At 36.3% G+C, this 26116-nt stretch overlaps 1 protein-coding gene across 2 annotated transcripts in view; it reads right to left on the bottom strand.

The window, feature by feature from the left end:
* Positions 1–282: 282 nt before the first annotated feature.
* LOC126092148 (serine/arginine-rich splicing factor 7-like) overlaps positions 283–26116 on the bottom strand; it is a 38285-nt gene continuing 12451 nt past the window's right edge. Inside the window, exons 5-6 of one of the 2 annotated variants that reach the window (XR_007521306.1) lie at positions 2042–2214; positions 283–708 (exon numbers count right to left, since the gene is read on the bottom strand). Coding sequence is in view for 1 of the 2 variants with exons in the window: in XM_049907617.1 (XP_049763574.1) it covers positions 630–708 (79 nt within the window). In the remaining variant the exon portion in view is untranslated. The remainder of the gene's footprint in view (positions 709–2041; positions 2215–26116) is intronic. The other variant, XM_049907617.1, reaches the window with a different exon arrangement.

Genomic DNA, 26116 nt, shown 5'->3' on the forward strand with positions numbered 1-26116 from the left:
GTGTGCATCATCCACCCAGTTACCACCCACTCCAACCAGGGGCCCTCCCCACGGGTGCCACCCAGCCATGGCAAAGGCCACCTGGCAGGATGTCCATTGCCAGGAATCCCGATGCCCCACACAGCAATCTAGACAGCTAGTGGTTACTGTTAATGAACTGATCAATGTTCTCAATCCAAAGTAGTATTGTACACTATGAAGATGAAACTGTCACTTAGTATAGATGTGGGATAAGGAAGGGCAGAGTACCGCAAACTCAAAAAGTTTCTAAGTTATACAGTGTTAAAAGTAAATTCATCAGTTTTATTATCACATAAGTCAGACATCAGAAACATGAACAATTCAAACTAATGTATTTTTTGTACCAATTTGTATATGTACTCAAATATGCATCGTTCACATCCAATACACAATGTATCCGATTTCTCCAGTTACGCCATGAAATACTTAAGTAACCAAGCACTGACAATGCATTAACACTTACAGTGCCTAAATACCCAAGTAATTCACAGTATCTCATTACAGTGAAGATGAAATTTTATTTTATTAATGTTATTGTATATAATAACTAAATTATTTACTTTGGTAACAAGAGAATAATGTCCCTTGGTTCTTAACAGCAACAGCAATCAATACCGCCTCCTCCTACTGTATCGTGTACCACCCGATGATCGATATGGTGGTGGTCTCCTCCTAGGCTGTGGTGACCTAAACACAACATATAAAATAAAATAATAAAAAACTTTTAGAACACTAGCGTTTACATAGAATTAGTGACATTCCTCAGATTCACTAATGCTTGCTGTAATGAAGAGAACTGTGAGTTTCCTCAAGTACAAAGTTCCATTAGTACTTACACTTGTGAAGCAATGTCTTCAGCCGTTATTAGAGAAGTTGATATGCAGCAATCACTAAAACTGTACTGTTTACAATTTTAAGTGCACACAAGTATGGCTAATACTTTACTGAGAATAATGAAAAACCTTTTAAACAGTCTTTTAAAATTGTATGGTGTTATGTTTCTACACACGGAAAGAGACAGCAACAAATGAGCTGTGGTAGCTATTTACGTCTACTTGCCATAGGAATAGCAGTAGTGTTATATATCTACTTCAATGACCACACCACGTACAACACTAAATAATGATTTTTGCTGGCCTAATCATGACCATATTTACTTCCAGAATATACAGCACGGGAAGAAACCAAACACCTCTCCTACAGCTCCTTTTTCCATTCAGCATGAATAATTTATTTGTAATAGTCAAACCAATAATTTAGGAAGCAAAAATATGTTTTACATAATTACCTATCATATATCAGGTGCAACACCATACAATTTTAGAAGAGACAACAAGAAAAAGTTCTGTAAATAATCAGATATAGAAATCATTCTGAAGGAAATCATAGCCACAAACTGAATGAATTATATTAATGACACACAAATTCTGAATGTAACATTGTATTAGGGAAAATTTATGCACACAGTCCCTTCAACATATGAAGAAAAACTATGGTTTTTTTTTCTTTAGTTATATGCCTTCTGTGGATTTTTTCTAATGTTAAAAGTTCTAAAATATTCAAAAACTACATTAGCACAGCCAGTCAATAAAGTGACCAATATATACATCATTTGCTGACTGTCTTTTTTTGTGCTGAAATATACTTCTGTATAGATTATTTGCACTAAAGTAATTCCCTATCCCCGAAAACTACTGAAACTACAGATAGATTGGAAAATGAACCACAAATCATGTTGGTAATGACAACCCTGTAACTACTTCCCAATATTAATAATCCTGTTTCTTCTTCTTGCTGTTATTGCCACAGCAGTTTAAATTTAAGTACAGTTACAAAAATTATTTAATACACTTTAGTAAAAAGATTTCTAACTAGGGAACAATCAAATTCTGGAATATACGCTCTCCAGAATACACTTCTGTGTAATGGCACTGACCTACTAGAGTTTCATGTTCCAAATATAAATGTCACTGTATTTAAAATATTTTCAACTGTGACTTTTCCAACTGAAAATACCTACCATTATTTTAACAGTGTACCAAGAAACATTACCACAGCATCAACTTTGCATCAGGGAGTGAATCAAAAGCAATCAAAACCAGATTCCAGTCTTCATCTAGCAGCCGTGAAGCTTCACTCCAATCAGAAGTCAAGATAAGTAATCATCTCTTTACCATAACCAACACACACAGCCTAAAGTAAATGAAGCAAGTTGGTAAGTTTGCTATGAAAAGCTGGGGGAACACGTATTACAGTAAGTAAAAATTACAAGTGTTCAATTCTCTTTATGTCAATTGATATTTGTATCACCATCTCTGAATATTCAGTGCTACCTGAAAAACTAAAACAATGAGAATACATAAAATTACTTCAATATGCTTCTGGCACCAATAATTTAAATGTGAGCACCATTATAGGATCCTTTGACATTACTGTGTTAACATTACAAAACAGACAATGAATACATGAAAAGAGAAGTACTGAAAATAAAAACAGTATAATAGCATGGAAACTACAAGGTGCAAATTTGTCCCAAATGTAAAAAGATACAGTTTTGCATTATTTATTAATAATAAACCCTTTATTCTTCAAACGCAACAAACAGTAAATCTTCACCGTTTCATCGAAAAGATATAATGAAGTCAAGAAGTAAAACATAACTAATGTTAGCAACCTATTTTTTTTCTCTGGGAAAAAGTGCCAGATAACCATGCTGCAGTCAAAATAATCAAGCATCTTACTCCTAAAACAATAAAAAAACACTTCTGTGTAAGTATACACTAATTTAGTCCTATGAGAATACAAACTGGTATCCATAAAGAGACATGTATTCAATATCCTACTATCTGATGGACATTTACTTTCTTCCCACAAGAATGTTTGATTTAGAAGTAGCCTGTACAGCTATCTTATGAATTCCTCTCTTCCTACTTTACCAGTAGTTTATCCTCTGCTCTCTTATTACTCTAATTTTATGATTTAAGAAAAAGAACACTCCCTTTCCATTTTTATTTCAGTAATTTCTATACAATTAAAAAACATCTGCAATAACTTTCTCCTGCTCTTCTTACACCCCAAGATATTTCTGTCGACCATTATGCATTAATCTTTCTTTGTGCCAATGCTGTCTGATACACTTTTACCTTCATTCAGTAATTTCTGATAAATGCCTGATTCCGATACTAAAAGTTTCATTTTAAGTGTATGTTTCTTTTTGTATGACTTATTTCCATTGTATGTAGACAACCTTGTAGATAGGGCAACCACAGCTACGAGTAATCATCTTAGGTATTAATAAACAGCTTCAGCTTTATTTAATCCTTCATTTTCACATCATTACCTGTTTCATGACACTAAGAGCCACAACCTTGAAACATACACTGAAATGATAATTTTTCTAAAATTATTTTAAGATATTTTAGAAACGTTTAAAAAGATTCACATAAGAATATTAAAATATGCGTATTTGCATAACTAAAACATTAGAGCTAAAAAGCTCTGAACTTGGTACCAACATTTGTCGTTTGTCAAAATAAAATATCACCAAAAGGTGGTACATCATTGAATAAAACAGTTGGATACATGGATTCCAATCCAGTATGGTGGATGGGACCTAGAAAAATTATACCACAGTGATATGTAGGCAAAGTGGAAAGACCTAACGTGCAGCTAGCTTGAAAAATTATGGAGTGGTTGCAGAAAGATGGGAGGTAGGAGGGTAGTCTAAGTAACCTGGACTAATGTGCCAAGTAGATACCTTATTAATGAAAATAAATGCCAACTGTCACTATTATATTCTACATATTGTTTTTACAACAGTTTTTGTATTTGTATATCCCAATATTCCTTGCATAACTTCAGAGTGTTAGGTAATGTGGGGCAGCAATTCATTTTAGATTGTGATGCAAAAAGAGACAGCCAAAGCTGCAATTAAAATGGATGTTTGTTTAGCCGATGACCAGTTTTGGGCTATTCTTGACTAAATATACATCCACTTTAGTTGCAACTCTGGCTGTCCCTTTTTTCATCCCAACATTCCTTGTTCTCATTCACCATTCATGTGTTCCCTTAAAAGACTACTGAATATTTGGTTGTGCCCACTCATCAGTGCATGTATATGCCATTCATTCATAGGCTAGTTGTGTAGTTCGATGCCGTCTGTAAGAAGACAACGTACATTTGCGTACCTGTTCTGTGATTGCGCATGCTCCAAGAAGTTGTAAGCATGTTTTTCATGTTCTATTTTTCTGCCTATAAGCTATTTACTTGATGCATTTGTCCATGTTATTTAGAATACACCCATTTTGCTGTAACCACGCCACAATTTTTCAAGCTAGCTGCATGTTAACTTTTAATAATTTTTCATATATTCACCTTACCAGTGTTATTACTGTGGTATAATATGTTTAGGTCCTATACCGTATTTACTCGAATCTAAGCCGCACTCGAATCTAAGCCGCACCTGAAAAATGAGACTCGAAATAAAGGAAAAAAATATTTCCCGAATCTAAGCCGCACCTGAAATTTGAGACTCTAAATTCAAGGGGAGAGAAAAGTTTTAGGCCGCACCTCCAAATCTAAACAAAGTTGGTCCATTGTAATACGAGACACAATTTAGGTCGAATGAAAGACGATACAGCTACAGTAGTTTGGTTCGAGTCGTAAGCTTAGCAGTTAAGCTTTACCAGGTAGCCATTGCTATGCGTCAGGCGCTCCGTCCGTATTTATACGGGTACCCTTCCTTTTTCACGTGCTTCGTCTGGTTTGAATCGATTGCTTATTTTGCTTTGATCTGATAAGTGCCGTTTTCTTTGTTATAGGTGTTTACGTCACTCTAAGCTGAAAATGCATTACTGTACTGTGTCATGCATTGTTTGTCGCATTCTGATAGTGCGTGTGTACGGCCTGTCTGCGCTTGCGGCATGACTTGCTTCTGTGCGCACTACCACCGCTTTTTTAAAACCAAATAATAGACTGCGTATGATAGAACATGTTCTGAACAAGAGTTAGGCACAAATTTTTCTCCGTTTGAAAATCTTTGCGGCCGCTTCTTTAGTACATCAAATTCTGCACAGAAATTAGTCATCTTACATTTAAAATCTAGTCAGTTGCCGTGCTTCATTTCTGACTATATCACTATTAGTCATAAGAATAATACGAATATAAACATGACACGATACGTATATTCTTCCGCGTTTGCTGTAGTTTATTAGGCAGACAGGATTCAAAAGAGAGCAGCAAACACGAAAGAATACATGGCAAAATGTTTATTTTCGTATTATTCTTATGGTGAAGAGAATACTGCATGTGATTCACATTTCATCAGGTTCCTATTAGCAACCATCTCTTCTCACGGGTAGGAAAAAACTCGGAACGCAGAGTTGGCCATATTGACAAACATCCCTAACAGTCTTGCCAGTCGGATTTTCGTAGTACATTGAAATTCTGCTACATTCGAAGATGAACAATACGGAATTTGTATTCACTACGTTGGACAATGTATGAAAATGCAGTGGTCGAAACTCGGGGCGGAGGAAAAAAAAAAAAGGTTTTGGCGCCGGTATTTATCTTTGTGCCCACAAGGCACAAAGCATGCTTGTGTAGCGCTACATATATTCTACGGCAGAAGTTGTGGTGGCACCTACCAACATTTTTCAGAACTTCCGCTTGCTTTGCACTCGATTCTAAGCCGCAGGCGGTTTTTTGGATTACAAAAACCGGAAAAATAGTGCGGCTTAGATTCGAGTAAATACGGTACACCACAATGGATTGGAATTCATGCATCCACCTGTTTTTATTCAATGATGTACTGCCTTTTAGTGGGGTTTTATTTTGACGGACAAATGTTGGGTACCAAATTCCGAGCTTTTTAACACAAATGTTTTAGTTACTTGAGTATAAATATTTCAACATTCCTATGAGAATCTTTGAAAAGATCTTTTTAAAAATTTAAAATAATTTTAGAAATATTATTATTTCAGTGAATGTTTCTGGGTTGTTATTTCTTCTTAATTTATTGTTATGCAAATGTTTACCTGACGACGTGGCTCTTAGTGCCATGAAACTGCTAATAATCTAAATCTAAAGGATTAAATACAGCTGAAGTAGTTTATTAATACCAAAGATGATTCTATTTTATGGTTTCAGCAAAATATTACCTATAACTTGCAGTAAATGTAGCTACGGTTTGGTTTAATTTTATTTAATATATATTTGCTGGGGTTTAAAATTTCAAACAGCGTGGTCACTGAGATGGACAGGAAGGAATAATCAGTTGCATAAGAATTACATGGTCAACTTAAAATTTCATTCCACGGCACAAAATAATAGATCTGCTTGCTGTGTCCTGTAGACTCTTATGTAAGTCATTTGAATGTTCATGATCTGTATACATCATTATACACATATAGTCAAGAGAAAGTAATTACATAGCTACTGCCATAGTACAACCTTAAACCCAGTTGTAATGTATATTCAAGAAATTTAATAAAAAAATGTATTTGTTGTCATTAATCATGTTTGTGTACGACAATACATTTACACGCTACCTGTGAATGGATCCATCTATTATTATTCAATAACTGGTTTGGTAAAATGATACTGGTCCGTAAATATGTCGAACTAACAACTCAAGAAACTGGTACGTTAATCTTGTATATATGCCTTGATGAAATAAAATTCCTCACATCAAGTGCACTCTAGCCAAAATTTTGTCAAATCCATCTATTATTAAAGTAGGAACACACTGTTTTGACCCTCTGCCACTCGTCATGTTAATAACAAGACAAAAGTACGTTGCTGTTGTGCTCTTCAGTCCAAAGATTGGTTTGATGCAGCTCTCCATGTTATTTCTATTCTGAGCAAACCTCCTCAACTACTGCAACCTACATTCACTGAAACAATTATAAGGAATGGAAAAATAAAAAAGTTACAGAATAACATTCCACTGGGCAGTAATGAGGAAAGATATTCATTAGAGAAAGTCAAACAACCTACCCTACCTTTTACCTCAAGTGATTAAGTCAAGGCAAACTTAATTCAGGATGCCCTCAGAGATTTGAAACCCCCTTACCCCAAATGCATACAGAGAATAAGCTGATAACAGCAATACCAGAGTAAGCGGAATATTATTGAGCAAGACTGAGCACATCCCCTGCTTCATTAGCTTATCCAAATGCATTAAATCTCATTGTGGCAAATTATGTCTTCCTTTATTCAATATTAACTGTACAAATGTTTTTAGCACTTCAATTTCCACTGAATTTAGTGTTGTTAGCCTGTAAAAATGCTAGTCTGACCTACGGGCTAGTACTAGCCATGGCTCCAACTATTTGATGTAATTGTCTCTGCACTGATGTCACCAGTTTAGCAAAACAGATTCTCCTGGAACTAGTATTCTTGAATATGGGGTATTACTGCCCCCTGGTGCCCATGGGCAATCATGTGGCCAGTCATGTCTGATGAGCTTTAAATAGAGTTTTTCAAGAAGAAATTCAACTACTCAGAAAACCATAGAATGACCTATTCAATGATCTTTCCCAAAGTGGATCACACGAAATGGATGTTCTGCCACCATAACAGCAAAATACACTTCATGATATGAAGAAATTGCGAATACTGTCAACACAATTAAGCATACTTAGGTCATCTGTGTGATACACATCCACAGATCTTTGGTGTGTCTGCACTGCTTTGAAATTGCTCATTACTGTTTTATAAAATTTTAGACTTCATTTACATATTTTAAAGTTTTATATGTGTTAATATTTGACGCAAAAGTAACTTATTAGTGGCTTTCCATTAATCTCAGTCCTTCTTCCTGTGTTATTGACTGGAGTGGTCTATTATTCGTGAGAATGCTTGCGTCATTCATCTAAGCCTCGCACCTCAGTAGTGTGTTTACATTTTGTGGCATGCACTGCAGCTGTAGTGGTTATAAAGCTAAGTACTGACAAACTTATTTGTGCTCTGTAATATAGATATTACATTTAATAGTTTTCAGTGGTGTGTGAGCCGTTTGTGGCAAAATAATGACTTTTTAAACTTCTTTAATCGTTCGCTCTCTGTGTTTCTTTAGAGTTTTCTGTGTGTCGAAGACGTTTAGTAAATTTCATGCTTTAGTATTCAACCGATGTTTATTATTGTTTCTAGTGAAGTATTTCAGTAACATTTTCATTTAGTGTTTTAACTTCACTTAGTGTTCCAGTGTTCGTTTGAATTTTTTGGTTTTAGCTAATAATTTTGTGAAAATTTGTTTGTATTGGTATTAGTTGTGGTGTAGTAGTATTAATACGAGTAGTTGCTTTCTTAATAGGCAGAGAATTTCGAGACCATTATTGTTAGTTCTTATATAGTTCTACTGGTGTAACTGAACTTTGGTAATGTAGACGTATAGTTTTTTCAGTAATTGTAAAATTTTACCATGAGTGAGAAGTATGGGCTCTGTTGTAAGTTTGTGAGTAGTGGGTTATGGTGTGGGATTTGTTCAAAGTTTTTTTTTTTCATTGGGGAGAATGCAGTGGGGAAGCCAGTGGTCATTTTAGAGAGATCCTCTCCTGGGAATGCAGAATCTGTAGTAGAAATAAGTTGATAGAGGAGCAGGAGCGTAAGATCTGTGCCCTTCAGCTGCAGTTACAATGCGCAAAGAAGGAACTACATAGGTTGACGAGGGTGAAGGGTGGTAGGGAATTGGAACTGGCAGTTGGCAAGGAGGCAGCTAGGAAGAGGAGGTATTCAGACAGTTTTACTTTACGTACATGCAATAGATATGACCAACTGTCAGAGTCGAGTAGAGAGGAGCCTTGTGTAGTTGTAGATGTAGGGAACATGCAGCAGACCTCAGCAGTTAGGAGGCCTACGTTAGTTGCAAAGTCTAGCAGAAAGAAGAAGGTTCTGCTGCTAGGTAGTTCCCACGGAAGAGGTGTGGGCCAGCAGTTGCAGGAAGCGTTGGGGAGTGAGTACCAGGTCACCAGCATTGTGAAGCCAGTGCGTGGTTGGCTCAGGTGACTGACAGCATAGGCGAGTTATGTAGGAATTTTATGAAGGAGGATCGGGTAGTGATAGTGGGTGGAGCAGGGAACAGTCTTGATAGGGACGGGAAATAAGATGTTGGTGGTGACCTGGTAAAGATAGCTACTCAAACTGGTGGCACTAACGTGCATTTCGTGCAACTGTTTCAGCGTCATGATCGACCTCACCTTAATGCGGCTGTTAGGCGAGTTAACGTGGGGCTGGAGAGGATGCTGATGGCAGAGGGCATGGGTCACATCTCAGTGGTGCCAGTTGGGTCTATCAGTAGATCGGGTTTCACTAGGTATGGCCTGCACCTCAACAGGTATGGGAAGGGGATGCTGGCTAAGCTTATAGGTGACAGTGTAGTGGGTGGTGGTGGTGGTGGTGGTGGTGGTGGTGGTGGTGGTGTCACTCATGGAAAAATTCCTGTAGCAGTTGGTGTTAGAGGTGCATCTTTTTTAGATTGAAGACAGCTGATAGGTATACCTGCTAAAGGAAGCCCCTCTAACTAAGGGCTCACCTTCCGAGGATGTAATGTTTCCAAGTAGAGAAGGAATTAGCATATTTCATCAAAATATAAGAGGTATTAGAGATAAAGTTAGTGAACTGCTTATAGATGTTGACTATGAAATTATTGGTATATCAGAGCACCACTTAAATAATTTGACAATTCAGAGGCTTCCTTTACCAGACTACAGATTAGCTGGCTGTTTCTCAAGGAGTTCCTTGCGGGGTGGGGGAGTGGCTCTGTATGTAAAAAACAGTATTCCATTTGAGTCCGTAGGTGTATCACGACACTGCATTGAGCAGATAATTGAATGTTGTGCAGCGGTAGTTGAATTTAGTAAAACTAAATTTCTAATTGTTGTTGTTTATAGGTCCCCTAACTCCGACTTCAGAGCATTTCTGCTCAAGCTGAAGAGGGTTCTTGATTCACTTTGCAGGAAGTACCTGAAACTAGTTATATGTGGCGACTTCAATATAAATTTTGTATATGATGGTGCAAGAAAAAGGATGCTGGTATATCTCCTAAATTCATAAGATTTGACAAACTGTGTTTTTTCCAACTAGGGTGCAGGGGAACAGTAGCGCAGCCATAGACAATATTTTTATTCATTCTTCATTACTAGATGGACATTCTGTTAGTAAAAGTGTGAATGGCCTTTCAGACCATGATGCACAAATTTTAACCCTAAAAGGCTTTTGTACTCAAACCAAGGTCACATTTAATTACAAACTATGTAGGAAAGTTAATCCAACAGCAATAGAGAGTTTTTTAAACCTTGTCAAGGAACAAGAGTGGCAGGATGTTTACAGTGCCGATAACATCGATGATAAATACAATGCTTTCCTTAACACATTTCTCATGCTCTTTAAAAGTTGCTTTCTATTAGAACATTCTAAATGGGGTACCAGCAGTAATGGGCAGCCTGGGTGGCTGACTTGTGGGATAAGGATATCATGTAGAACAAAGCGGGAATTATACCAAAATGTTAGAAGTAGTCACAATCAAGCTACAGTAGCCCATTACAAACAGTATTGTAAGGTGCTTCAAAATGTTGTCAGGAAGGCAAAGAGTATGTGGTATGCAAATAGAATAGCTAATTCACAGGATAAAATTAAAACCATATGGTCTGTTGTGAAGGAAGTGTGTGGTCAGCAGCACAAGATCGACGATATATAGTCAGTTTGCAGTAAAAATATTTCTGTTACTGATAAATCAGATATATGTACAGTATTTAACAATCATTTTCTGAGCACTGCTGGTGAATTAAATAAAAATTTAGTTTCTGCAGGAAATCATATAACTTTCTTGGCAATTGTCTTTCCAAGATTGATGTCTGAAATACTCCTTTGTGATACAGACAAAAGGGAGATCGAGTCAATAATTAAATCACTGAAGACTAAGGTCTCTCATGATTACGATGGAGTGTCTAGCAGAATATTAAAGCACTGTGCTGCACATGTTAGCCCTGTATTTAGCCATATTTGTAATTTTTCCTTTAGGAATGGTCAGTTTTCAGAGCGATTAAAGTACTCAGTAGTAAAGCCGTTTTATAAAAAGGGAGAAATGGATAATGTAGATAATTTTAAACCTATTTCTATGCCATCAGTGTTTGCAAAAGTTATTGAAAAGGCTGTGTATATAAGGATAACTGATCATTTTATATAACATGATTTGCTATCAAATGTACAGTTCCGCTTTGGAAGTCATTTAACAACTGAAAATGCTACATTCTCTTTTCTCTGTGAGGTACTGGATGTGTTAAAAGGTTTCGAACACTTCGCATATTTTTTGACTTAACTAAGGCATTTGATTGTGTTGCTCCAGAAGTTGGACCATTACGGAATACGGGGAGTAGCTCACAATTGGTTCACCTCTTACTGTAGCAACAGGCAGCAAAAAGTCATTATTCACAATGTTGATAATGGCTGTGATGTGGGGTCTGAGTGGGGTACTGTCAAGTAGGGGGTGCCCCAGGGATCAGTGTTGGGGCCACTCCTGTTCCTTATTTATATAAATGATATGCCCTCTAGTCTTCTGGGTTACTGTAAAATATTTCTGTTTGCTGATGACACTAGCTTGGTAGTACAGGGTGTTGTGTGCAACACTGGCTTGGTTTCAAATAGTGCAGTACATGACCTCAGTTCATGGCTTGTAGAAAATAAACTAACACTAATTCACAGTAAGACTCAGTTTTTACAGTTTCTAACACACAATTCAACATAACATGACATTTTAATTTCACAGAACAGGCATATGATTAGTGAAACTGAACAGTTCAAATTTCTAGGTGTTCAGATAGATAGTAAGCTGTCATGGAAAGCCCACGTTCAAGATCTTGTTCGAAGACTTAATACTGCCATTTTTGCTATTCGAACGGTATCAGAAGTGAGTGATCGTTCAACATGAAAATTAGTCTACTTTATTTATTTTCATTTGCTATTGTCCTATGGTACTATATTTTGAGGTAACTCTTCCCATTCTAAAAGGATATTTTTGGCTCATAAACGGGCGGTTCAGGCAATAAGTTGTGTTAGTTCATGAACCTCTTGTCGACCTCTGTTCACGAGTCTGGGTATTTTGACATTGGCCTCTCAATATGTATATTCCTTATTGTCATTTCTTGTTACCAATATTAGTTTATTCCCAAGAACAAGCAACTTTCACTCGGTTAATACTCGGCAGAAATCAAACCTGCATTTGGATTGGACTTACTTAACTCTTGTGCAAAAAGGTGTGCAGTATACTGCTGCATCCATTTTCAATAAGCTGCCACTCAAATTCAAAAATCTTCGCAGTAATCCACACGCTTTCAAATCAAAACTGAAGAGTTTCCTCATGGGTCACTCCTATTCTGTCGAGGAGTTCCTTGAAAAATTAAGCTGATTTTTATTGTATTGCTGATAGCGTTTACTTAAACTTACGGACTGAATTTTTTAAGGTTCATGAACATTTATTTTTATCTGTTATTACGTTTATGTTGTATTGCATGTACTGACACGTTCCATGACCTTGGAGATTTGCTTCTCAATTTGGTGCTACTGAACTTGACGAGTAAATAAATAAATAAATAAGCACAGAAACACAACTTCCATACACAGAAGCAAATAGGAAACATGAAATGATTCAGATTCACTAAAGTCTTTAGATATGGAACAAATCAAATTTCAACATGCAACTAGAAATGTAAAAAAAAATTATTAAAAATACACAGAGGCAAGGAACGCCAAACTTTTACATTAATTCAGGGCACCAATCTCTTCCTTTTTATTCCACCGACAAAATTTTGCAAGAAAATGGTTCTCTTCATACTGCTGTCCACTACCTGAGCTCTACATCGTACAGAACTGGTCTAAATTATTGCACAGAATAAGATCCATAGTCTTAAGTCAAGCATCTTGCTTTCTAACTTGAAAAACTAATGGTGAATGCCTTTGCTGCTAGTATATAGACGCTGAGTGTCACCCAGTCTGCTGGCCCTGATGAGGAAACTTAAAATAAAATAAACTGGATCAAATTTGGACGAAGGGTTGGCATTATCATCTCTGAATGTTACAGCAGACACCGAATGAACAGACACAACTGTGGAAAATACAGACATCACCGAGGAAAGTAGTTCTGTGGATACTGTTAGTGAAGTGTCATGAGCATCTAAGACTGGTATAGTGTACATCCTGCTACTCTACTTGTTCTAAGCGGGCACTTCCGTGACACACACACACACACAAATGTGTAGCATATAGCAGTGCTCCATTTATAACACTACTGGAGTGTATGCTATTACTATCTACACTCCCTGCTTCTTGAACCTATGCATTTATTTTGCTACTACAATTTCCGCGACCATAAGATCTGACGTCATATTACAGAAAATGTACACATATCTCAAAAAAACATGAAGCAGCAGAAGTTACACTGAATGCATATGGGCTTGAAAATTCTGATGCCTATACTTCTACAGATGTAGAAGCCTTTTATAACTTGGTAATGATTGCAGTTAGTTCAAAACTCTTGTCAATGAATGAAGACTGAGCGACTGGTGCTGCTTCATGTTTACTTTCCTTAATGGCTTTGCTTTATCGTAAATTCACTGACACGGACTGATTGTTTTTTCCTATATGCTGAATCCGTCCTTCCAACAATTTTTTTTCCCAGTTCCTTCACATTTTTCATGAAACCATTTCACCTTAGCTTCCTTGCACTTCCTATTTATTTCATTCCTAACTGACTTGAATTTCTGTATTCCTGAATTTTCCTTAACATTTTTGTACCACCTCCTTTTGTTGATGAGCTGAAATATTTCACCTATTATCCATGGTTTCTTCGTAGTTGCTTCACTTGTATCAACAGTTTTGTTTCCAACTTCTGCGTTTACCCTCTTTAAAGGTGTTCGTTCCTCTCGAACTGTACAACCAACTGAGCTATTCATTATCGCATTGTCCACAGCCTCAGAGAACTTCAAGCATATCTCGTCATTCCTTAGTACTTCCGTATCTCATTTCATTGTACACTGACTGTTCCTGACTTGTCCCAAACTTCTGTCTGCTCTTCATCATTACTAAATTGTGATCTGAGTCTATATCTGCTCCTGGGTACGCCTTACAATCGAATATCTGATTAAGCAATCTCTGCATGACCATGATGTAATCTAACAGAAATTTTCCTGTGTCTCCTGGTCGTTTCCAATTATACCAACACCCCTCGTGATTTTTGAATAGAGAATTTGCTATTACTAGCTGAAATTTACTGCAGAACCCAATTAGTCTTTCTCCTCTCTTGTTTCTACAGGGTGTATACGTGGACAAGGAAAAAAAATTCCCCGTTTTTTTCCCAGATCTCCCAGTTAAAAAACACATTTTTTCTCCGGTTGAAAATACACTTCTTTCGTGTTGAGTGATACTATATTTTCCCTCGGAACCGTAAAACTTATCAATCCTTTGAGTAGTTAAGGTTTTATAAGTCAGCATAAAACATCCCGGCACTTTAGAAAACAAACCCCAGAAAAAAACGCGTTTTGCAAAGATCTTTGATGCACAGCAGCATGTACACTGCATATTTTCGTATTACGATACGCTGCATACTTTAGTATTATGAAATTTGAATTCCACCAAGCACAGCATGTTAGTTTCTGAAGCATTGAAATCAAGGTTGTGATGTGCTTTTGTAAACCAATCGCAGCTCATGTCACATTTCCTCACCAGCCAATGATAGCAGACATTCAGAGCATAGGACATATGATGTAGTTAGCCAATAGCAACATCATTGTTTAGTGGTGCGAACACACAAACAGGAAAAGGTAATGTTTTAAATTAATTTACATAGTACAGGTATAACGGAAGTTAAGCTTTCACATATAATATTGGTCTTCTTTTGCTTGTGATACACTTTAAGATACATCAGACAAACGTGCCAGTAAAATTTTAAATCATGACATTAATGTTTGGTCTTCTGGGTTCAAAATTCTTCTAAGTGGCTGGTTTTAAATGAGAACAAAACGTTCTGTAATTGAATAAATTCAAAGCACGTTCGCACATGTAACTTAATTCATCTTGTGTCAAAAGAAATTTACTTTGAAAGTAACGCTTTTCAAACCACCATTTACAATATTTTTCCTGTGACCTCTTAGAACTCATTTCAGCATTTGTCAGAGAGCCAAAGAAAACGGCATTACAGTGTGTGCGTAGCTACAATGACGTAGGAAGCCCATATGTTCGTATGTTATAGCATGAAGTGATCTCATATTACGTCATAAATGAACCAGGACGTCAGATTACTCCAAGAGCATCAGAATTTCGTAAACCATATTGAAATGCATAATTCACCTTAAAGTGAACATTCATATGTCCAGATTCACAAAGAAGTGGGACCCAACCTGATATTAAGATTTTCAGTGTGGTTTCCTGGATACAATTTTTCTTGGAGTACCAGTACTGTATTATCTTATTTTGGTTCTTTATTTTGGCATAATACCATGTGTACCAGAAGATAAAAATGTGCACTTGAAATAACAGTTGACACTCGCCAATATTGTATCAAATAAACTGATTGCTTCTGTGGAAAAGATATATAAAAGTCAAACTTCTTTAGCAAAGAGAGAGAAATAACTTCATTGTTCTGCAGGGCAACTAATGCCCGACTGCCAAAAGTCTGGAAATACAATAAAATCAGAAAATTTATACTATTAAAATATTTTAGCCTTCCATAATTATGGGAATGTATTTTAATTCACTTGATGGCTCCCGACCATAGAAATCCATTTTGTTTCCATTTGACAAGAGAGCTGTAAACGAAGTGGAAACAGCAAAATCACTAAACATAAACATGGGTCACATGGGGACTGACTTGGATCAGTGTGAATTAATGCTTTTAAATGATCATCAAACCCCGAAGGTATTCCTGAACACAGAGTGTCACTAATATCAAAATAATTCTCTTTAAAAGGCGAAAACCTTTTTCTTGTCATGCTCTGGCATTCTTCCCACACCAGCACAAATGTTTCTGGCTCCCTCTGTTGCTGTCACCTCTCTATCAAACTTGAACAAAAGGATATGTTGGAAATGTTCGATTTCTCCATTTGACACTTATTTTTCTGGCGTCCACAGCTTCACTCACCATCTCCTAATGAAAATGTGACGATATGTACACACAAATAGCAACAGTGAGCTACAAATAAAAAATGAAGCAATAAATAAACCTACAGCAAATTGAATACCAAAATACAAAACAAAAATCCTACGAACATAAGCACCAACCTAATACTTTACTCACGAGTTACTAGAATGCAAGTCGCCTGTTAATTCTCACTAAATATTATTACCAAGGGGCAAAGAGCAAAGTAATAGTTCAACTGCTAATAAAGATCCTACTACAGTGTTCACATTCCAATTCGTTTTCCAGTTTTCCCTATTTCATGAATTATCAAATGGAAATTTCATATTAGCAGGTTCCATACTGAATTCTGGAATGCCACAATAGAAATCAATATGCTTCCACACAACTCCTTTAGAAGTCAGTAAATGAACTCACAGTCATTCCTTTAGCAAGGTTAAAACAAATCTAATTAATCACAGTGCACTGCAACATACAAATAATTCTCAATACTAAATGGAATGATTTCAGGCAGCATCTTTGACAAATGAAAGATTTTGATGTTACAGAAAAAATTCATTTAAGGTACTATGGAAAATCTGACACTAACTGACTAAGCTGGTACCTAAACAAGCTTCATAAGAGGAATTTTATCATTTACTAAAGACAACAACTTGTTCATGCAGCCAACTTCCACTCTATCTACCTCCACCATTTGGTTGTAGAGCTTCAGCTCATTCCACAATTTGCAGTATAATTGTTTCAAGCCTGTTTCTTGATTTTCTTTTCTTCAATTTTATTCCTTCTTCCACGAGTTCCTTTATGAAATTGCTATGATAAACAAGTGCCTAGTTAACTTACAAGGGTGTGCTGGGAAGTGACTCTGAATTTTTTTTTTGTCAAAACTCTTGAAGTTTTTACAATAAAACAACTGTAATTAACATTCTAGATCTTTATTCTTTCTCTCACTAGACTGCTGCGAATTGTAGTGTGTAACATGGTGATGTTTAACATAACTATGTTGGTGCCTGAGAAACAGCGTACTGTAATCGAATTTCGAATTTGAAGAGTTGGGCCACATGTGGAACACCATCTCCTTCTGCACGACAATGGCAGACTACACATGAGCACTGTGACATCCGCAAAAATCTGATGCCTTGAAATCATTGTCATTGATCAGTCTTCATGAAGTCTCTAATTCGTCCCCATCCAATTTTCATCTGTTTCCAAAACTTTAAGAACACCTTCAAGGACTTCACTTTGACAATGACGAAGCAGTGCAAGCAGAGGTGAAGTTGTGGCTCTATCAACAAACGTTCTGCAGCGATGGTATCAACAAACTGGTCTCTCATTTGAAGAAATGTGTTCATCACCAGGGCGACTATGTTGAGACATAAATAGGTTGATATGGAGAATAGAGATACAGAGTGTTAATAACATTTGCTTTATTTTTTTTTTTTTTAATTGAGGTTTTTCATATTAAAAATTCAGAGGCATAATTTTTCAGAATGGCCTCTTAACTTCCCTTTTCTGTGTTTTATTAATATCCCTTTTATATTTCATTCTTTTGGTGTATGATCAATGGTTTTACTGTCAATACAGGATTCGGCCTTCCTGTCAATGTTTCCATTGCTTAAAATTTGTGTCAAATAAATTACTTTATTTCTGGATATTTGCTTGGCCACTGTGGTTCTTGTTTTATATCCATTAGATGCCTGATACCAATAATTCTACTAATCTAGTACAGAATTCATTTACTCACTTTAATTGTATTTCCTCTCACTTGCCTATTCAGTTTCATTTCTGCATTATTATTTTTATATTTAATTTATGGATGCCTAGCAGGTAAGTCAAAGTAATTAATATACAGGGTATAACAGAAAGGTATAGCCAAACTTTCAAGAAACATTCCTCACATATAGAAGAAGAAAATATGTTATTGGACACGGGTCCAGAAACACTATTTTCATGCTGGAGCTCATTTTCTACTTCTCTTCACCACCACATTAACCATGGGAAACATAAAGGATATGAATATGTGAGCACAGTATGAAAAGCTTCCCCAAGTGAAATGTTCAGTATGCCATCTGTTTGCAAGGATACGTGCATCAACCCATCATTGCATTGAATGCCTGATGCGCTGTAGTATCCTTGGGGAATTGAATAGTGCTTCACAGCCTTCCACAACATGGGTATGTACATTCTGTACCCATCTTATACTGGGGTTTCATACACAAGAGCTTGCTTTCAAATGCCTTGCTTTCAAATAATATTTTAAAAATAAAAAGTACCAATTGACTTAGACACCGAAAATAAGTTTTTGTCTTCTTGGAGTAACAATGTACGCTTGGATTTTGTTTTGTTACTCCTATGTTTTGAAGTAAAAAATTATTACAGTGTTAAATAGTGCTTGGATAGTATTTTATTAAGTTTATTCGAACTTTCAGTAAGTACTGTTACTTAGTTTACAGAGATTCTTTTCCAATACCCTATAAAAGTAACCAGAATAGTAATAAGACCAAAGTGAAATCAGTATGTCAGATATTCAAACCTGTAGCGTAGTGTTATTTAAAAAATCTGACTGTTTCCAAACAACCTACACACCTTCAAAAAAGTTAAAACCAGTATCTGAATTGAGTGAGGAAGAAAAAGATTTGATCCACTTACGATCTGGAATTAATCTGTGTAAATTTAAGAATATATGTTCACACCACAGGTACTACTTTTTAAATGTTTTTGGTAAGTATCAAACAACATGTGTAAACCCACTAAAAAAACACAAAAAGCCCATCAAAAAATCATTGAAGTGTAGGCTTGGATCTTTATAAACAATTACTGACAAAAAATATTAGCATAAAACCTGGACAAAAGCTTTGCTCAACATGCTGTAACTTTTGTGAGGAAAAATTAAGAGTTGAAGTCAATGAAAGTGAAACAGATGATGAAGTCATGGTTGAATTAGAATCATTGGAATCCAGAAATGAATCCCTCGTACAAACAAACATTGCTCTTGATAATTTAGGTTTAACACCGATAAAGCTTCATGGCTTGTCAGAACAAAGTAAAGGGTCTTACTTTAAAAGGAAGGTTAGCAGTATTGAAAAGACTGCATAAAAGGCAGTTTCAAAAGCATTAAAATATGATGCACCAAGTTCTGATGATGACGAAGAAGATACAAGTGTGGTTGAGAAAGCAAAGAAATTTGATGTAATGATTTCTCTTATGAAAGAGAAGATTTCATCTGTTGGGAGGTCTAGAAAAATCCAGATTCTAACCATGGCTCCAGATTCTTGGAGTCAAAATAAAGTGATGAAAGAATTTAATGTAAGTGAGTACATGGTGCGACAAGCTAGAAAGCTAAAATCTGAAAAGGGTATTTTGGAAACTCCTGGTCCAAAAAAGGTAAAACTCTTTCTGAAAATACAGTAAGACTTGTGACAGATTTTTATGAAAAGGATGAAAGTTCCAGAGTGCTACCTGGAACAAAAGACAAAGTAAGTGTACAAAAAATGTGTACATGCAAAAAAGACTCATTTTGTGTAACTTGAGAGAACTCTATTATTCTTTCGAATGGGATAATCCCGAGGTAGAAGTAGGATTTTCAAAATTTTGTTTCTTGAGACCTAAATGGTGTATCCTTGCTGGTGCTGCAGGCACACACACTGTATGTGTATGCAGTATCCTCCAGAATGTTAAACTATTACTGGATGCTGTGAAAACTGAAGAATCTTATAAAGACCTAATTAAGATGCTTGTGTGCAACATGGAAAACCAAAACTGCATGCTACATCATTGTGACAGCTGTCCTGCAAATACTGCACTAACTGAGTACTTAAACTAAGTGAAGATTATGATTTAGAAGAAGAAATTGTAATCAGTCAGTGGGTTAACACAGACAGGGCAGAAATGATCAAACAGCCTGTCAGTGTTGAAGACTACATTTCTTTATTGGTTAGGTCACTGGAAAAGCTCACCCCGCACTCGTTTATAGCAAAATCCCAATCAGCAGCCTTTAAAAGATTGAAAGAAGACCCACCACCCAAAACAGCAATTATTGTGATGGATTTCAGTGAAAATTATTCCTTTGTTATACAAAATGAGATCCAAAGTTACCATTGGAATAGAGGTGGTTGTACTCTACACCCAGTTGGAGTTTTTCTAAGAAATGAGGAAAACAATGTTTTTGTTTCCAACCACTGTTTTACTAGTGATGACCAAGAACATGACACTGGTTTTGTTAATTTTGTACAAAAAGAAATTACAAAATGGCTGTCATTACATCATACTGACATTGACTCAGTTCACTACTTTACAGATGGTTGTGCTGGGCAGTACAAAAATAGAAACAGTTTTAAAAAATTGACTGAACACTTGATAGACTTTAATTTGAAAGCCCAACACTCTTTTTTTGCAACAAGTCTGGGAAGTCAATTTGTGATGGCCTAGGAGGAACTATTAAAAGAATTTTAAGGAGAGCCAGTCTACAGCTTTCAGACGAAGAACAAATAATGACAGCAATCGATGTGTACAAGTTTTGTGAAAAAATATTAAAAACATTCATTTTCACTTTATTGACAAAAAAGAAGCTGATTTGCTATGGTTAAAACTAGAAAAACGTTTTTCAGCAACCCGAACCATTCCTGGAACAAGAAGTTTTCATAACTTCAAACCACTTCCAACAAACAACCTTGAAATTAGAAGGACTACAGATACTGTAAAACCCTCCTTAGTCTTTTCTTTCCATTCTTCTTCTGATTGGGTTCGTGTTGAACCATCCATAAATAGCTACGTGGCTGCAAATTATGATGGTAACTGGTACTTTGGACTGGTAAAAACAATATTCAATGATGAAGAAGATGCAGAAATTCTATTTCTACATCCTTCAGGACTAGCTGCATCATTTTATTGGCCTGAAAAAGAAGACTCTTGCATAGTGCCTTTGGAGCACATAGTCTGTGTAGTAGACGCACCTCAATCAAGCGGCACTGGAAGAATGTATTACTTCAAAAAAGACTGTATCAAAAGAACTGAAAGCTCTTGGATGAAGTGGAAAAACAGTTTGAATCAGCATTAATGTTTATTAAAAAGACAAAATTACTCAAAAAATTCAATGTTTCAAGCAATCAGTTGGGTTATACATAAGTGTCGTAAGTACACTATCTTTGTACATAATTCTAATGTAATCTACTATAATTAATAAACATGTTAAAAAGCCATCATTATTTTCGTTTTATCAAGTAGCCCATATGTTTAAGAGTAAATTAAAACAAATTTGAGCATTCTATCAGGTCTGAGACTCTAGATATCGCAATTCTTATAAAACAAAACATCCGTTAAAAAAAATATTTTTTTTCATAGAAAATATTAATATATTTTAATAGTATCATTTTTATCTTCAAATATGTATAATAACTAAACTTGCTGCACAAATTCATGATGTTATCTAAAAGAGTTTTTAAGATAAGCAATTTTAAAGTTTTGAATACAAATTAAATTCACCATTTCCGAAGGTTCGGAAAACGCAAAACATAAAAACTTTAAAAATTTATAAAAAAAACTATTAAGAGAAACAGCAAAAAAATTTAAAGGTGTTGTCAGGATGGTATTAGAACCATTTGAGCCAAATTTCATGAAAATCTAAGGAGTTGGGTGTAAAATTTATTTTTTATTGGGTGATTTGATATGGAATGACCCTCTTACCATGTCAAAACCAAACTGGAGATCAACATAGCCAACAGCACCAGGAAACTTTTGATGCCGCTAACGTCACACCTCACATACAAATGCAAGTCCACAGCTAATGGGTGTGTTGCATCTTATATGTGGATGTGTCTAAGCACCTTCATTAAACATGACATCAATGCAGTGAACGACAACAACAAATGTACATGTATTACACAACTACAAATTCTAGTGTCGCATTCACCTGTAACATATTTGGACATAAGACAAGCATTTCATGTTCTTGTTGCATTAATGGCCAATGGGCACACAAAATTAAAATAGGGGCCATCACTGCACCTTTATTAACCAGTGACATTTAATATAATGTACAATTAAACAAGTAAAAATCACATTTGTTGCTCCATCACACATTATGCATCATACATATAGATGATTGTCTTCAAAAATTCTACATACATAAATAATCTATGTACATAAAATATTTAAAAAACAATATATATCATTTGTTTAGCCAACAAGTTTTGTAAGGAGCAGATACATAGTCCTACTAAAACAGTGTCTCATGGCACAGAATCATTTATGATACCTCGTGATGCACAACCACACTGAAATCGCCTTTTCCTGTACTGTATGTATCCGTTTGTGCGAGCCCTGTTGCAGTAAATCACAGTGGGCGAATACTAAAATACAGATACTCAAGCGTTTTACTTAATTCTAAACAATTTTACGTTACTGGTCATGCATGCAACATGAACAATCTTTTCCCTATTGCGCCCCTATGAATACACCACCAGTCAGATACAAACATCACGACTTGACATAATTTACTAACTACACATGCTAATTCAATTACAAATGCACATAAGTGCTCTCCAGTGAACCACTGTTTCAAATTCAACCACAATGATCTAACATATTTGTTGGCTTGACATGCATATCCAATTATGGATTACCCTTTTAATGACATAATACCCACTACAAAGTGCTCTTGTATGAAACACTGTGTTGTGTGTCACACAGTGAGCAGTATGTACTATTTATTTGCTGTGAGATCATCTTATGCTATTCTGGGTACCTATTGCAGTAATTAAAATTTGAAAAAGCCATTAGGCGTTGCTTGCATTCAAAAACCTACATACCCTCAACTAAAAATGAAATAAAGAAATAAAATTTAAAAAATCAGGCCATTGTGTCCGGCCTCCATGCATGAGCACTTTTGCACGACATCTGGACACACTATTTATAAACCATTTACTCCTAGAGCTAATGCCACACACACCTTAGAGCCTGTTAATATCTTTGCATTACTATCTAGCAATTATAGGGAAACGGCATTGGCATCCCAGAATGCATGATGAAGACGCTGGTGACATTACACGGCCATTCAATGAAATGTCCATGCATAACTAAACACATGAGTAGGTGAGGAGATCTCACATTAAGTGATATTGCCCATGTGCTCTGTATTAAGGAGACCAAGTAATCACAAAAACAGAAGTCACTACAAGCCCCACGTCAACCTGGGGTGTGTGATTAATTTGAAACAATGTTTCTTAGGAGAGCACTTAAGTGCATTTGTAATTGAATTAGCATGTCTAGTGAGCAAATTACGTCAGGTCATGATGTTTGTATCTGACTGGTGTAATCAAAGAGGCACTACATGGAAATGCTGTTCATGCAGCATTCATGACCGGTAACACAAAATTGTTCAGAATTATGTAAAAAGCTTTGAGTATCAGTATTTAACTATTTGTCCTCTGTGATTAACAATAACGAGACTCACATGAATGTACACGCACTTTGAATACAGGAAAAGGCAATTTCTATGTGGTCAGGCATGATGGATTCTGTATGGTGAGACACTGTTTTAGTAGGATTACGTAACTGTTTTTTTTTTTACAAATCTTCTTGACTAAACAAACCCTATGTATTGTTTTTAACTGATGTACATAGACTTTTGGAGGACAACCTTCTGCACATATAATGCAACATTTGTAATGGAGCAACAAATGTGATTTTCATTTGTTTCATTGTACTTTATATTAAATGTCACTGGTTAATAAAGGTGCTCTGATGGCCCCTATTTTAATTTTATGTGCCCATTGGCCATAGATGCAAACATGAACATGAAATGCTTGTCTTATGTTCAAATATGTTACAGGTAAATGTGACACTAATATTTGTATTTGTGTAATACTTGTACATTTGTTGTTGTCATTCACTGTATTGATGTCAGGTGTAATGAAGGTGCTTAGACACATCCACATTTAAGAAGCAACACACCCATTAGCTGTGGACGTGCATTTGTATGTGGGTGTGACATAAGCAGCATCAAAAATTTCCTGTTGCTTTGGCTATGCTGATCTCCAGTTTCGTTTTGACTTGGTAAGAACCACATGTGGATTGTGGCATTTATTCTGAAAACATTTATAAAGTATATGCTGTCACTTTGGTGTTTATTTTTAAGACCAGGTGCTGTCAGTGCAGGTATTGTTGTGATTCGTGAATTTCTGTGTAAATTCTAGATCTACTTGGCCTCCTACTGTCTCGAATGCACGATATTTTAGATATGAGTGCGAGAAAGTGGAATCCTACCTACTGCATGTCACGTTTCTGTGTGCAGGTTGTAAATGAGTCTTGAGCAGAATGTAGACAAGGCGGTTGAACTGCACCAGGTCCACTTGCTCTTCTAGCACAATATTTTCAACAATTTACTGTGCGTCTCTGCGTTACAGTATTGGAACATGTCTTAAATCCCATGTTTAGCAGAAAGATACCTCAGTAGTTTTCGCAGTTACTTCTGTCTCGTAAATGGGTATTATTGTAGCTAATTTCTAGTCCCCTGGAATTTTCTTGTGGAGTGTTTATGCTACTCTGTTCTAATTGTGTTTTGACCATTGTTATAGTAACAGTAAAAACTTTTGTCTTAGCCTTGGAGAAGGGAAGATGTGTGTTCTGATCTCATATTGAGAATGGACATGGTTTTTAAGCCAACTTTCTCTCTTATGTAAATTATTTTGTTTCTAATGCTTGGAGACACAAGGGGCTTATGAAACAGTATTTATTTATGTGGAGTGTGGAATTTGTAAAATGTCTGAAGTTAAAATATACATTGTCAATTGAAGCAAATGAAATTTGGTATGTCTACTTATTTTTATAAGCAGAAAGGGTCTTAAGAAATTCCTGTAGCTAGCAGCATACTTCAGAGAAGCGAAAGAGAGTTTGCAGCAGCAGGCCAGCCAGCAGGAAAGTTTGGCCGAACATCTCAAGCAAGTCGTCTCATAAAAGAAGTAGAAGTTTGCAAACATACTTCAACACTTTAAGTTGTCCAAACTGTTAAAGAGTATCTCTGTATTCAAATAATTTGTTACATTTGAACTATCTGTTGTTAATTCCACTTTTGCATTCACTGTTCATTGACAACTATGTACCGTTTTCCGTAGCCTCAGTAGGCCAGACTTGAATATTAACCTGTAAGGTATGAACTTCGCCGCCTAATTTTTTCCTGCCAACAGAATGCTGAAACTGGAAAAATGAAAAAACTGAAAATTCCCTTGCCCAGCTGATGATCTCACAAAGGCCTTCACTGACTGGCACTACACCCCCCCTCCCCCCCCAGCCTTGTCTGCAAACAGATTTCCTATGTCATATCTTCAGACACATCTACTCCACCCACCATACCCATTTATCAGCTGCAAAGCAGCACTTCCTTGGTCATCCAATAGCACCCTGGAAGTGAGCAAGGTTTTGTTTATCTGTAATCATACCCAGAAATGACGAACAACCTAACAAAAATGCTTCCAAACCTTCCTGAAGCGTTATTCCATTACCAGCCCAACGTACACATCATTAACGGTCCATCATTTTGCCACTCCCACTCCTCCACCAGAACCATCAGAATGCATAGCCACCACCAAATTTTGACCAAGAAAAGAATGAAGTTTACCACCAATACTGCTGAGCACAACATGGCTGGTTCACAAACTGTGCCACCTTGAACATCTCTTCCAGCACCAGCTATTCTGAACTATGTACATGGCAGTTACCTTTGCAGCCCATCCTTCACTCCCATAATCCTCCTGGTCTCAATCTCTGTTAACCCACTCTCCCCACATCCTCTATCCAGAAGTTTACCCTTTCTCTGTCCTTCCACCCCCTCCCAATTCAAACTTCCATGTCATCTTCATTGTAAACTGCATCTCACCAGCTCCTGTACCCAAGCATTACATGCCTAGCCTGTGCACCTGCCACACCTCCCTCCTGCATTCTTAAGGCATACACCTGTTTCCTCCCTCTGAGCTACAC

This window comes from Schistocerca cancellata, chromosome 7 (assembly GCF_023864275.1).
Source record: "Schistocerca cancellata isolate TAMUIC-IGC-003103 chromosome 7, iqSchCanc2.1, whole genome shotgun sequence".
NCBI lineage: Eukaryota > Metazoa > Arthropoda > Insecta > Orthoptera > Acrididae > Schistocerca > Schistocerca cancellata.